A 13,069-nucleotide genomic window follows, 5' to 3' on the forward strand; every position below is an offset into this window, starting at 1 on the left:
CTAAGGTCCCTTCCAGCTCCAAGCTAAGTCCTGCAATCTGCTTTCAAATCCTATTTCTTTTGGGTGGTGGGGAGTATCTTTTTGTATCTTTACTCCAAGGAGGAAGCTTTCCTAGAGGCTGGTTTTGATCAGCACTGTTTCTGTGTGTGTCTCTCTCCCTATGTACCGCACAACTCTAGATATCCTGTTCTGACCCTGACTGGGAAGCATTTCAGCCCAAGAGGATCAAGTCAAGGATCAAGGCCTGCCATGCCTTTGCTACAGGGCCCTCTGTGCCTTGTTAGTCTGCTGTTCTTCGGGAGCCAGAAGATGGGTGCTCTGGTGTGTCCCAACACCACCCTGGAGCTGACCCGGCCTGGGGCTCTGCCCTCTGGGCTGGCCCCAAGTCTGTCCATGCCCAGGCCCCGAAGGAAGCGCCATGTCTCAGCCCGGGACACGAACGCACTCCTGGACTATCACAACCACATCCGGGCACGGGTGTACCCACCTGCCGCCAACATGGAGTACATGGTAAGTGTCCACTTCCTACTCGTTCCCTTCTCATCAAGCTTTGCACTCTTGCTCACCCGGTGTAATTCAGCCCAAGTGTTGTGGATTGAGACACTTTGTATCACCCTAATCTTTTGCTAGCCTGCTCCAGCCAGTCTACTTGTAAAGATCTCCAGCAGCAAAGAGAGGAACAAGACTTCATATTCCCAGTTTATTCTTTGGCAAACCAAGGCCTCTTGGAAAGGAAAGATGCCAATAAGTTAGGGGCAGAGGTGCAAATCTCAATCAGCAGTCTTGACTCCCAGGTCAAGGCTTTTCACCCCATCCCAAGGCTAATGCCACCAGCTCTAAATATGACCATCCTTTCAGTATCTATATGGAAGGGATTCTTAACTTTTTATGCATCTTGGACCCCTTGGGCAGTCTGGTGAAGCCTACTGGACTCTTTCTAGAGGGACATTTTTAAATGCATAAAATACGTAGAATTACAATGGAAATCAATTATATTGAAATAACAGTTGCCAAAATATTTTTTAAAAGTTCATGAACTGTAGGTTCAGAACCCTTTTAATAGAAGGAGGATCCAGGATTGAGGTCAAAGACCTGGAAGGACCAGGGGTGGGAGAGCTGGTCTGCCGTAGATAGGCAGGGACCACCCCCTGGAGAGGGCAGGAGACTGGAAGTAGTAGGCTTTCTCTATTGCTCAGAATCCTAGACTTCTGGGCCAGAAAGGAACTTAGCATTATCTCAGTCCCTCCCTCTGTCCAATTGTCCCTACCCCAGCACAGACGGATAGACATCCAATAGCTTCCTAGATATCTCCTCTGAAGCAGATTGCAAGGCCCCCACAATGGCCAGTGTCTCCTACTCCTGAGGGGGAAAAATGCCATCCAGGCAGAGGGTAAATTAATTATGGTCCAGAGAAGAGCAGGAAATAGCCACAGGGCATAAGGGGGAGGGAGAGGCAAAGACGTGCATAGCAGCAGGATGTCCATGGGAAAGCTCAGAGATGGGTGCTGGATTCTGGGATTGGGGTCTAGGTTTTAACAAGTCCCTTTTCCTCAATTTACCTCTTGTATAACATGGGAAGAATAAAAACAACAGCCCACTTTTCCATACTATTTTATGGATTACAAAGTGCTTTTCAACAACCCTATGAGGTTAAGTGGCACTAGTATTTTCCCCATTTTATAGATGAGGAAACTGAGACTTAGGGATATAGAGCCACTTGCCAAAAGTAATTGGAACTCACACCCACCTCAAAGGCCCAGAATCAATTATTCCATTAGGCCATACTACCTCTCATTGGTTTCAGTGACTTGACCAAGGTCCCCTATGTTGGAGCCAGAACTAGAACCCAGGTCTTACACTCCAAGTCCGGGGCACCTAATGTTGTACCACCTTTCCTAAATCCGTCGTTGAGAATGGAATACCTTTTTGGAGTCAAAGAACCTGGGTTCAAATTCTAGCAGAGTAGTCCTTGGTTAATGCCTGCCTTCTACTTGCCTGATGATTCTTGAGTATGTCTCTAGAGTCTCCTGGACTAGAGAAAAGATGTAGAGGAGTGGCAAATATGATCACTATTTTCAAGTATTTTATTATATTTTTCTTAGAGTCTTTAGCTTCCTTCACAACTGAAGTGCCACCACTTGGGTGGTATGTTTCCTGACCCCTTTTCTCACCTTGTTGCTAGTACTCCCCCTTGAAATGTCAACGCATTTATACATTTTGCATTTATTTATATGCACATAAGCCATTTCTCCTGATAAAAATGTAAAAACACCTGGAAGGCTATTTCATTTCTGGCTTCATGCATATCCTCAGCACCTAGCACAAAGTCTTGCCCATTTAGAAGGCACTTAGTAAATGCTTGTTGGTTGATTGATTGGAAGAGGAGCTGAACTACTTGCTGAGACAGATTTCACAATTCAACATAAGAAAGAATTATTTTCTGACAATCAGAGCTGTTTAGAAGCAGAATGGGATCCCTTGCAAGGCAGGGAGGGGGCTTCCTGGTATTAGAAGACTTCAATGACCATTTGTAGAGGAGATTCCTGCCCAGCACAGATTGGGAAGATCTTCTGGGGGCCCTTTCTAACTCTGGTATTCTGTGACTCTTTCTGCTAGGTCTGGGATGAGCAGCTGGCCAGATCAGCTGAAGCCTGGGCTGCACGGTGTATCTGGGAACACGGGCCCCCACAGCTGATGAAATTCTTGGGCCAGAACCTCTCCATTCATTCCGGCCGGTGAGTGACTCCCTGGCCTTTTTTTTAAATTTCTTCAATCATCAAGCATTTATTTTGTCTCACTCTCCACTCCCTAGGGAAAGAAAAGAAAAAAGGAAAACAAAACCTTTGTGGCAAATAAGCACAGTCAATAAAAAAAAAAATTCCCATACTGGCCGTGTCCAAAAATATGTCTCACTCTGTATATTTAGTCCATCCCCTCTCTCTCAGGAGGTGGGCAACATTCTTCATCAGTCTTTTAGAAGAGGATTGGTCATTGTGTTGATCACAGGCATGAAGTGTTTCAGAATTGCTTGCTTTTATGATGTTGTTATATATAGTACAAAGTGTTCACTGGGTTCTGCTCACTTCAGTCCATACAAACCTGCCCAGGTTTCTCTGAAACCATCTCTTTCATTTCTTGCAGCACAATAGTGTTCCATTACATTCCTATGCCATGATTGGTTCAGCCATTCCCCAATTGATGGGCATCCCTACAGTTCCAAGTTCTTTGCCACCACAAAAATTGCTGGAATAAATATGTTTGTACATTTAGGACCTTGATATCTTTTTCTGTTATCCTCCCCATCCTCCTGCTGGGTTTCTTCAAGCTAACATGCTTATTCCCTAACTCCAGAATGACAGGTCTCAGGCTTCCTGGATATACTTCATTCAGAGGGCAACACAGTAAATATTTCATCCCCAGCTTCTTTCCCCATCCCTCTGCCACTGAGCATACCTCTTCTCCATCCTTTCCACAAGAGAAAGTGACAGACTCTCTGTTATTTTGTATTATCTGTTACTGCTTCCTTTCATAGTAGGTTAATGAAGGTGTAGAGAAGGTCCTGAGTCCTCCCCAGAAGATCCACCAAATTGAAGGAAGCTTTCTTACTTCCAGAGATTGATCAGCTACTAAATGCCCCAGACCTTTTCTTCATAAGACTGTCGAAGAAGCCTAGAGAAAGGTTATGGCGATTCCATAATCTGTCTCTGGCGATTCCAGTTCTCTCTTCCTAATGAACCTAGTCTCTTACCTCAGAAAGTCATAGAATGACAGGAAGCCACGTCAGAACATAAAATATTGGAGGAAAAAATATAGAATATGGAGAATAGAACCTAGAATGTTGGAGCTTAGAACACAAAATATCAGAACATAGAATATTAAAGCCAAAAAGGATCATAGATTTAAAGCAGATATCACCTAGTCCAACCCCCTCATTTTACAGATGGAGGAAACTGAAGCCCAAAGAGGTTAATTTGTCCAAGATCAGATAGTTAGTGATACAACGGATATTCATATCTAGGGGTGTCTGGGGTGTTCAAGGAGGACTAGAGACTCTGGTGTGAGGGCTGTTCATCCACCTTTGGTGTCTACCTGGCACTCACCTCTCATCTGTGGCTCCAAGAAGCTGGAGCATGAACAGTGGCCACACCCTGGTAAACCTTCTTGGCAGACAGGCCAAACCAGGTTGAGGGTTACCAGCAGGCTTCAAACCCATTGTTGAGTTAGGGGAGTATCTACCCCAGGCATGTGAAGACTTCCCTGAATGAAAGGGTAGACTAGAACAATTTGTTCCAATGGCCACAAAGATGGCTGAAGCAGACCCTGTGGAATGCTTAGAGCTTGGTCAGACATCGAAAATGCCAGGGTCATAAACTGCATTCCAGGCCATCACCAGTCATCTTGAGTTTTGTCTTGCCACTGGATTTCAATGACTCTGGAAGAGAGAATGAGGCTGATGACTTTGTGCAACTCTATCTCACTTAAATCCAATTCACACATAAGTCAAGACATCACTCTGTGATGTCATCAGTCCTCTTCAAAAATAAAGGACAAACAACATTCATATCTATATTCTCAGACATTATATCTACTCTTTTCATGGCATTATGGAAAAGGGACCTTCCATTTCATCCAACCTTCTTATTTTGCAGATAAGAAAACTTTCCCATAGAGGAGAAATAATTTATTCAAGGTTACTCAATGAATTAATATAAGATCTAGAACTAGAATCCACATTTCCTGACTCTCAGTTCAGGGTTCTTTCTGTTACATCTGATGTCTTTCTCACAACTCTTCTGTCTTTGTTATGCCTTTCTTTTCTACTACCAGGTACCGATCAGTTGTGGATCTAATAAAGTCTTGGTCAGAAGAAAAGCAACACTACTCATTCCCCAACCCAAAAGAGTGCAGCCCCCGTTGTCCTTGGCACTGTAGTGGGCCCGTGTGTACCCACTACACTCAGGTACATACAGGGTAGGGGAAAAAGGGAAGGTCCTCAAACTGTATGGAGGATAGAGTCATGGTCCACCTTAGACAGACAGATCTCTTGAGCATTTATGAAAAGAAAGAAAAATTGGTGAATTTGGAAGGAAAAAAAGAAAGCATTTATCAAGTGCTTATTATGTGAAAAGTGCATAATAATGGAGGTACAAGTAGAAAAGTAAGACAGGCCTTGCTCACATTCTAATGGGGGAAACAATGTCACTAGGGATTGACCTGTGGTTTTTTAATACCTCTGTGGCCATTTGTTAAATAGATGTGATCCTGAAAAGTTACAATCAGAATGTTTGTGCTGGAGAAAACCTTGTGGAGCAAGTTGAATTCTGTTAAATCAGATCCTATTGTAAATGCACTAGGGAATTCATTAGCTAAAAGAATGACTTCTACAAAAATGAAGAATTATTTGTAACGTGGATAACTACCCTGGAATATACCTTTTATGAAAGAATGGATTTTTAGAGTGAGATAGACCTGAAAATCATTGGGACATTTGTGGTGTCTTTGTTTACTCCCAATGAAGTCCAGCTTCAGAGCAGCCAGAAAACAAGTTGAGATCAAGCTGGGGCAATGGCAGGTCCCCCCTCACTACAGATTACAACAAAATTGGACTGGACCTCTTCATTACAGATCCAGAAAAAAAAATAACCTACCAGCTCTTCTCATGACCCCTCCCCAGACCTCCACCGAGCTCAGGGTCTGGGATGGGGGTGGAGTGGACAATGACCCCAGTGCACTGGTGAACCTCCAATGCTCCCTCTCTTTGTTCCTTGCCAGATGGTGTGGGCATCCTCCAATCGGCTGGGCTGCGCTCTTCACACCTGCAAAAACATCAGTGTTTGGGGGAACACCTGGCGACAGGCTGTGTACCTGGTGTGCAACTACGCCATCAAGTAAGTTCTTGGGCACAGTGGGGACAGAGGTAAGGGGCAACTGCTCGGAGACAGAATCTGGGCCTAGTTCAAGAGAGAAGGGGCACTCAATTTGCAATATGAATCTTCTATTGAAGTCTTCCTCCAATGCCTTATTGCTGTGGGAGTGGGGAGGATAGAGGCTTGCTCCTGGGTTCTCAAGGGCTCTGGTATATTTTACCAAGCTGGAAAAACTTCAGGTTTGGGCCCAAAAGTGGACCTAATGTCTGTCATCCAAGAATCAAACTAACTAGATTTGGAGATGCTCATTCCCAAGTGGGCTGGAGCAAAGACAGAAAGTCTTTAAAAGTTTCGAAGTAAGGGCAGCTAGGTGGCGAGGTGGATAAAGCACCTACTCTAGAGTCAGGAGGACCTGAATTTAAATCCAGCCTCAGACATTCTACACTTATTAACTGTGTGACCCTGGGCAAATCACTTAACCCCAATTGCCACACACACACACACACACACACACAAAGTTTCTATGTATTAAGGGGACTATGATCTGCACTGGTAACAGAGTAGCCACATAGATAAAATAATACATCCGTGAATATATAACCCAAACAAAAGAATCATTAAACTGGACTATGTCAAATGTTAGATGGCAGGTCACCTACTGGCAAACTATGGTATTGTTACTTAGTCCTAGTGGATGCTACTAACACAATTTAAATGGCATGAAAAAGAATTCCACAAGACTGACTCCAATTTATAGTTGTTGCTGCTGTGCCAGCATCTTGTTGACCAGAATAAGTAGGTGAAGGAGCTTACAAGGAGAGCTGGGTTGCTTTGGTAACTCTTGCAACACAATGGAATCTGTAGACCCAGATAAAAAAGAAGGCTCTACGCTTCTCAGAGCTGGTGATATAAACTCAGATGTAAAAGAAATTCCCATAGTCCCAGGGAGAAGGGTAAGAAGGTACTCAATGGCTAAAGGAAGACCCTAGAGTTATGAAAAAGTCAGAGTACTTTTGGATTTCTTGGAGCTAGCCACCGTCATAACCACTTTCCTCAGCTAACATAGATCTTTCTTTTTTTTTTTTCCCTTTCAGTGAAAATCACTGTTGGAAATAGACTTCATTTTAGAAAATGTGCTTAAGGGTCAATTTTGCTAGATCACTAATATTCTAGGCAGTGATAGAAAAAATTTCAATATCCTAAAAATATAACTCCATAGGAGTCACATTCCTAGATGATAGAATATTCAAATAGGACTTTAGGACCTTAGAGGCCATCTCTACCTGCCATTCACTCATCATTTTACAGTAGAGGAAACTGAGGTCCAGAGAGTGGGAGTCATCATATAGTTAGTAAGTAATAGAACCAGTATTTGAACACAGGTATTCTGATTCCAGATGTTGTGTTCTTTCAATCAATCAACAAACATTTATAAAGCAGCTACTATGTGCTAGGCACTGTCCAGGGTTCTGGGGCACAAAGACCAAAAATAAAAATAAAATAAAGTAAATCCTGCTCTCAAGGAGTTTATATTCTATTGGGGGAAACAATATATGTAGAAGATAGATAGACAGATAGATAGATAAATTGAAGGTCATTAAATACAAAGTAGTTACGAAGTGAGGGCACTAACAGTTGGAGGGGAATCAAGAAAGATTCCATGTAGAAGGTGGTGGCTGAGCTGCATATTGAAGGAAGAGAGAAATTCTATGAAGTGAAAATGAGGAAGGAGCCTGCTCCGGGCATGGTGAACAGCTACCGCAAAAGTATGAAGATGGGAGATGAAGTGCTATAGAGAGGGCAATTTGACTAAATCATACAGTGTAGAAAAGGGAGTCATATATAATGAGACCAGAAAGACAGGTTAGGGCTAGTTTGTGAAGGACTACAAAAGTCAAGAAGAGAATTTGTATCTTATACTGGAGGCAAAAGGGAATGATGTTTATTGAGTAGAGGAGTGATATAATCAGATGTGTGCTTAAGGAAAATCACATTGGCAGTTATGTGGATGATTAATTAGAGTGGGAAGAGACTTGAGGCAGGGAGACCAATGAAGAGGCCCCTGCAATCATCCAGATGAAGGGAAATAATGGCATGGACTAAGGTCATGCCTGTGTGCGTAGGAAGAAGAACCTAGATTCAAATTCTCTCCATTATTCCATGATGCTTATTTCTAGTAGGCTCCTTCCTTCTCTTTCTCTCTTCCTTCCTTCCTTCCTCCCTCCCTCCTTCTCTCTCTCTCTTTCCTTCTTGTTACTAAGTGTATGTTTCTGTTTTTATATTCCATACATTTACAGATTGTTCCAACTTCATCAAACCAGTAATACAGTGACCTCATCCGAAAGTGCATGCAACATTTCACATCTAGAACACTCCCCCTCTACTTAATTTGTTTGGGGTGTGTGTGTGTGTGTGTGTAGTCTCATTCTGCCCCTTAAATCCATCACCTCTCTGTCATGATTATCGCTAGTCCTCTGGATCTATAGATCGCCATTGTATTCCAGGTGTTTTGTTTGTTTTACAGCTTTTTCGTTGTGTAAATTGTTCTCATGGTTCTGCTTGCTCATTTCATTCTTCATCAAGTTTATAAAAGTCCTAAAAAAGTGTTCATTTTTATAATAATAATGTTATAGTATAAATGGTTCTTTTAGTCCTGCTCACTTCACTCTGCATCAGTTTATGTAAGTCTTTTCAGGTCTTTTTTGGAACTATCTATTTCCTCATTTCTTATAGCACAATAGTACTCCATTGAACTCATATACTACAACCTATTCAGCCATTTCTCAATTGCTGGACATACTTAGTTTTCAGGGGTTTTGCCACCATAAAAAGAGTGCCTATAAATATTTTTCCCCTGCCAACTAGTTGCACAGTCTTTAAGTGCTCACTGCATGCTCCTAGACTCCCTCCAGTCCTATCAATGGTGGCATTTATTTTCTTCCAGAAGCCAAAATTTCAAAACTTACTGATTTCCCCTGGAATATCTCCCCTTCCTTGGAGGATGGAGACCAGGGAATTAATCATTCAATCAATCAATAAATAATATTTGCTGAGTTGCCTGTTCTGGGCAAAGGAGGAGGGAAGGGATACAAAGATCCTTTGTAAGATGTGGCTCCTTCCCTCATGGAGCTCACAATCTAGTTAGGGAGGCAAGACTGACACACATGCAAAACCCCCCCAGCCTCAGGTAGTCTAAGCACCTATTCAGTGGAACAATCAGTCAGGACTATGGGAGCTCAGCATGAGGAGAGATAACTGAAGTCTTGTGATAATTGAAGAAGGCTTCACAGAGGTTTTGAGCTGGGTCTTGAAGGATGCGAAGAATTCAGAGAGACAGAAAGGAGATGAGAAAATTCCAGTGGGGAATGAGAATAGTTTGAGCAAAAGTGCAGAGGGTAGAAATACAGGATGTTTTTGAGAGATAGTGAATAGTCTCAGGAATACATAAAGGACTAGTGGAAGATGAGGCTAGAAAGTCTGAAAGGGTAGGTTGGTGCCATACTGTGGAGGACCTTGAATATCAATCTGAGGCATTAAGACCTTATTCTGTAAGGTCCTTGGACAACAGATAGATAGTATGTACTCATGTTATGATTGTGATCCTTGTTCATGAAAGTTATACCTGTGGATTACAAGCATTGGCAGGTTCTACTAAGTTGGAAAGGCTTTGTGTACAGACCTGGAGATGGACCATAGGTCTGCCATCTGAGAACCAGGCTAGTTATATTTAGAGAGGCTCATCACAAGAGGGTTGGCTAGAGCAATTCATAACGCTATCTACTAAGGTGGAGAGACATGAGGATGTGTGTTGAAATAAGGGAATTTTGAAGTATTGAAGTAATAGAGAGCCACTGAAGATTGTTTCTTGAGGAGGGAAGGGCTGATGATCCAAGTTGTGTTTTAGGAACAGTGATTTGGTATTGGACTACAGATCAGAGTGGGGCAAAGAGAACCTGATGGGAATGAGTACAGATGGTAATGAGGCTCACTCTCCAGAATTGATAACAGACTCATATTAGTTCTTTATTGCCCCCAAACTTGTATGAATGCCTATCTTTCTGGGTTTTCTTCTTTTTATTTCTTTTAAAAAATATATTCATTTCCCAATATATTACAACTCAGGGAACCCTCCCTTATAACAAAGAAAAATGTTTCAGCAAAACCAACTAACTGACTAAGTGATCCCCACCTGTGTATGTAATATTCTTTACTTGCAAGTTTCCCACCTCTCTCCAAGGCAGGGTGGGAATGTATATTTCATCTTCTGTTCTTTAAAATCAAGATGGTTCATTGCAATTAATCTAAACATATTATTTTTAAGTTTATTTTCTTTACTCTGTAGTACTTCATATGAGTCTGTCCAGGATTTCTCTGACTTTCTCATATTTATCATGCCTTACAGCTGACAACAATATTCTTTTCTGTTCCTATCCCACAATTTCCTCTTCTCTTTCCAGGGGCAACTGGATCGGGGAAGCTCCATACAAGATGGGGAAACCCTGCTCAGCCTGTCCCCCCAGTTATGGTGGCAGCTGCAACAACAACATGTGTTTTGCTGGGCTCCGATCCAACCGACTTATCTGGTTCTAATCACTCCACGACTGGGGCAGTGTCCCGGGTCTAGGTTCCCCACACAGGGCAGGCCAAGCCACAGGGCCCCACATGACCCAAAAGACAGTGATATACAGAGTAGAATAGTTATTTATGATGGGGAGATCACCTCTGGCTGTCCACACCCCACCCCACCTCTCCACTCTAAGCCAGCTCTCCCCTTTGGGACTTTATTCCAGAAGTCCTGGCAAAGACCAAGTAGAATCCATCAGTATCTTTCTACTTTCCAGTTACACTTCTTTGTTTTTCTTTTCCTTTGGGTAGATCATAGCTTTGCTAATTCTTTCCAATTCTTATCTCAGGATTATCCAGTTTTTTAGGTGTTCAGGTCTAGAAGGGACCTTAGAGATCACCTAGGTCAGTGGTTCCAACTTTTAATATTCCTTAAAGCCCTTTCAACAAGAATAACAAAAAGGTTGTGAACTGCCAAGGTAATTTAATATGTTATTCATAATATCTTGCAATTATTTACTGCTTAAGATGTTGTTGAAGAATTTAGCTCATATCCCTCAGACCACCATTGAGAATCCCCAAAGGGTTCATGAACCATTAAATGGGAACCCCTGATTTAATCTAACCCTCTCATGAACTAGAAAATAAGCCCCCTCCAAAAAAAAAGAAAATAAAAGAAAATAAGACCCAAAGAGAAGAAGTGACTTTTCCCAAGGTCACACAGTAGATTAGAGGTAGGACCAGGAATAAAACAGCTTTCCTGAAAAATCAAAAACCTAAGTTGATGAGGGGTTTGGAGACCATAGATTTAGGGCTGAAAGATACTTTTGTACCCAAAACCTCCAATCCAACTTTTTCCCTCTGTTCTAAAAATGAGGAAACTATGATTTGTCTAATGTCACGCAGGTAGTAAGGAGCTGGAATTTGAACCCAGGTCTTATGATATAAAATCCAACAGCTTTTCTACTACATCACCTCCCTAGGTCATCTCTTTCTCTTTGTCCCCTTCTAGCCATAAGCTCACTACAGTGATGAAAATAGGGCACAGTTGCCAGGTCAACAGCCTCACTTCTAAACAGAGATGGTTGTCATCCCTTTCAGACATTCCTCCATATAGATGGAAAAATTCAGGACTGCTCAGCAACAGCTGGGATATAAAATGGCATGAGGAAGACAAATCCCAGGGGGAGGAAACAAACTTGGGAAACAGATCCCCCTCTCCAGGTTTTCCCCTTCTTACAAGAGAACTTCTATATACCACAAAATACCCATAGGCCATAGCTGGCTCCCACTCATCGATCCATCCCCAGCTTTGGGTGGTCAATTGTGCCAGGAACCCATAGGTGCTATCGAAACCTTATTGCTCCAACAACAATGGACTTTTCTTCCAGAACTTCCTCAATAAAGAGACCAGAAGAGGCAACTGGATTGATTCTTTCTAATATACCCCAGACCCACCTACCTTAGTGGTCAAATGGGACCGAAAGTAGTTGAGGAAGAAAGGGTGGGGATGGAAGACAGATTAATTTGAATGGAGAATGGTAGAAAGCTTGGTGATTGGGTCCTACAAGATATCTTGGACTTCTAAGATTGAAGCAGGGGGGGTGATCAGAAGGGACCCGGAAAGAGATCATTCCCTGACTTCAAACTCCAGAGTGTGTGCAAGTATATGTAGGAATATATGTATTTATGTTTCTGCATATAGGTATGTACAGCATCCCCCAAAAGTTTTAGTGTATTAAAAAATTTAAGCTTTAATAGCTAAAAACCTCACTGAGGCTTTTGGGACACCCTATATATATGCATGTAGTATGCATGATTATATATGTGTATCACAAAGTCACAATGCAGTTGCATGCTTTTATTAATACAGAAGAAATTAGCACATAATATAAGCAAAAACCCCTTCCCCATCCTGGGCTCCAATGTTTTCATCTGAAAAACAATTAGCCTACTAAGCAATTAACAAACATTACATTTTATTTTCATTTTCTCAGTAACCCTGTGAGGTAGATAATATAAGAATTATTGTTATTCCCACTTTAAAGATTAGGAAACTGTGACTTCAAGGTCACAGAAGAGTTTCATAGTAGATCTGGGACCATGGGATGACAGGATTTAGAGCTGGAAGGGACCTTAGAGATCAATTAGTCCACCCTTGTCATTTTATAGAAAAAGAAACTGAGACCCACTGGTATAGTGAGGAGGAAAAGTACTGGTTCTGGAGTCAGAGGAACTGAGTTTGAATGCCACTTCTGAAGCTTACTACCTGTGGGGTCCCGATTAGGAAAAGTCATAAAATATAGTAATAAGTGAGAAGGCATAAAAACTTAACTCTGTGAAAGGCGGAAGCCCAAACATGGTGACTTGTTTATAATCATAACTTAGACACTGAGTCATAACTTAAGATACTATGACCTATGAAAGCCATAATAAGAATATTGTGACCCACATGTGACTGGTATATGATCCATACACAAACTTGTATTTGGGTATAACATTGACTTGACTCCCAAGCTCATTACTAAGCAGAAAACCAAAAATACCCACCAATCAGTAGTGATGCATTCTCTAGCTCCTCCTGCCTTTGTCTGTTTTCTATAAGTACCACGGGGATTTTTGGGGTTCTTAGCCAGGAT

The 13,069-nt window shown here is 42.0% G+C and overlaps 1 protein-coding gene across 1 annotated transcript; it reads left to right on the plus strand.

Annotated features, from left to right (window-relative positions):
* The first annotated feature begins 249 nt into the window (after nucleotides 1-249).
* Nucleotides 250-10,457, plus strand: R3HDML (R3H domain containing like). The gene is made up of 5 exons (XM_027848423.1): nucleotides 250-510; nucleotides 2,617-2,735; nucleotides 4,828-4,960; nucleotides 5,773-5,888; nucleotides 10,325-10,457. The coding sequence occupies exons 1-5, from the start codon at nucleotides 250-252 to the stop codon at nucleotides 10,455-10,457; spliced, it is 762 nt and encodes a 253-aa protein (XP_027704224.1).
* Nucleotides 10,458-13,069: the final 2,612 nt, after the last annotated feature.

The sequence above is a fragment of the Vombatus ursinus genome, unplaced genomic scaffold, assembly GCF_900497805.2.
Source record: "Vombatus ursinus unplaced genomic scaffold, bare-nosed wombat genome assembly UNPS02000580.1, whole genome shotgun sequence".
Classification (NCBI taxonomy): Eukaryota; Metazoa; Chordata; class Mammalia; order Diprotodontia; family Vombatidae; genus Vombatus; species Vombatus ursinus.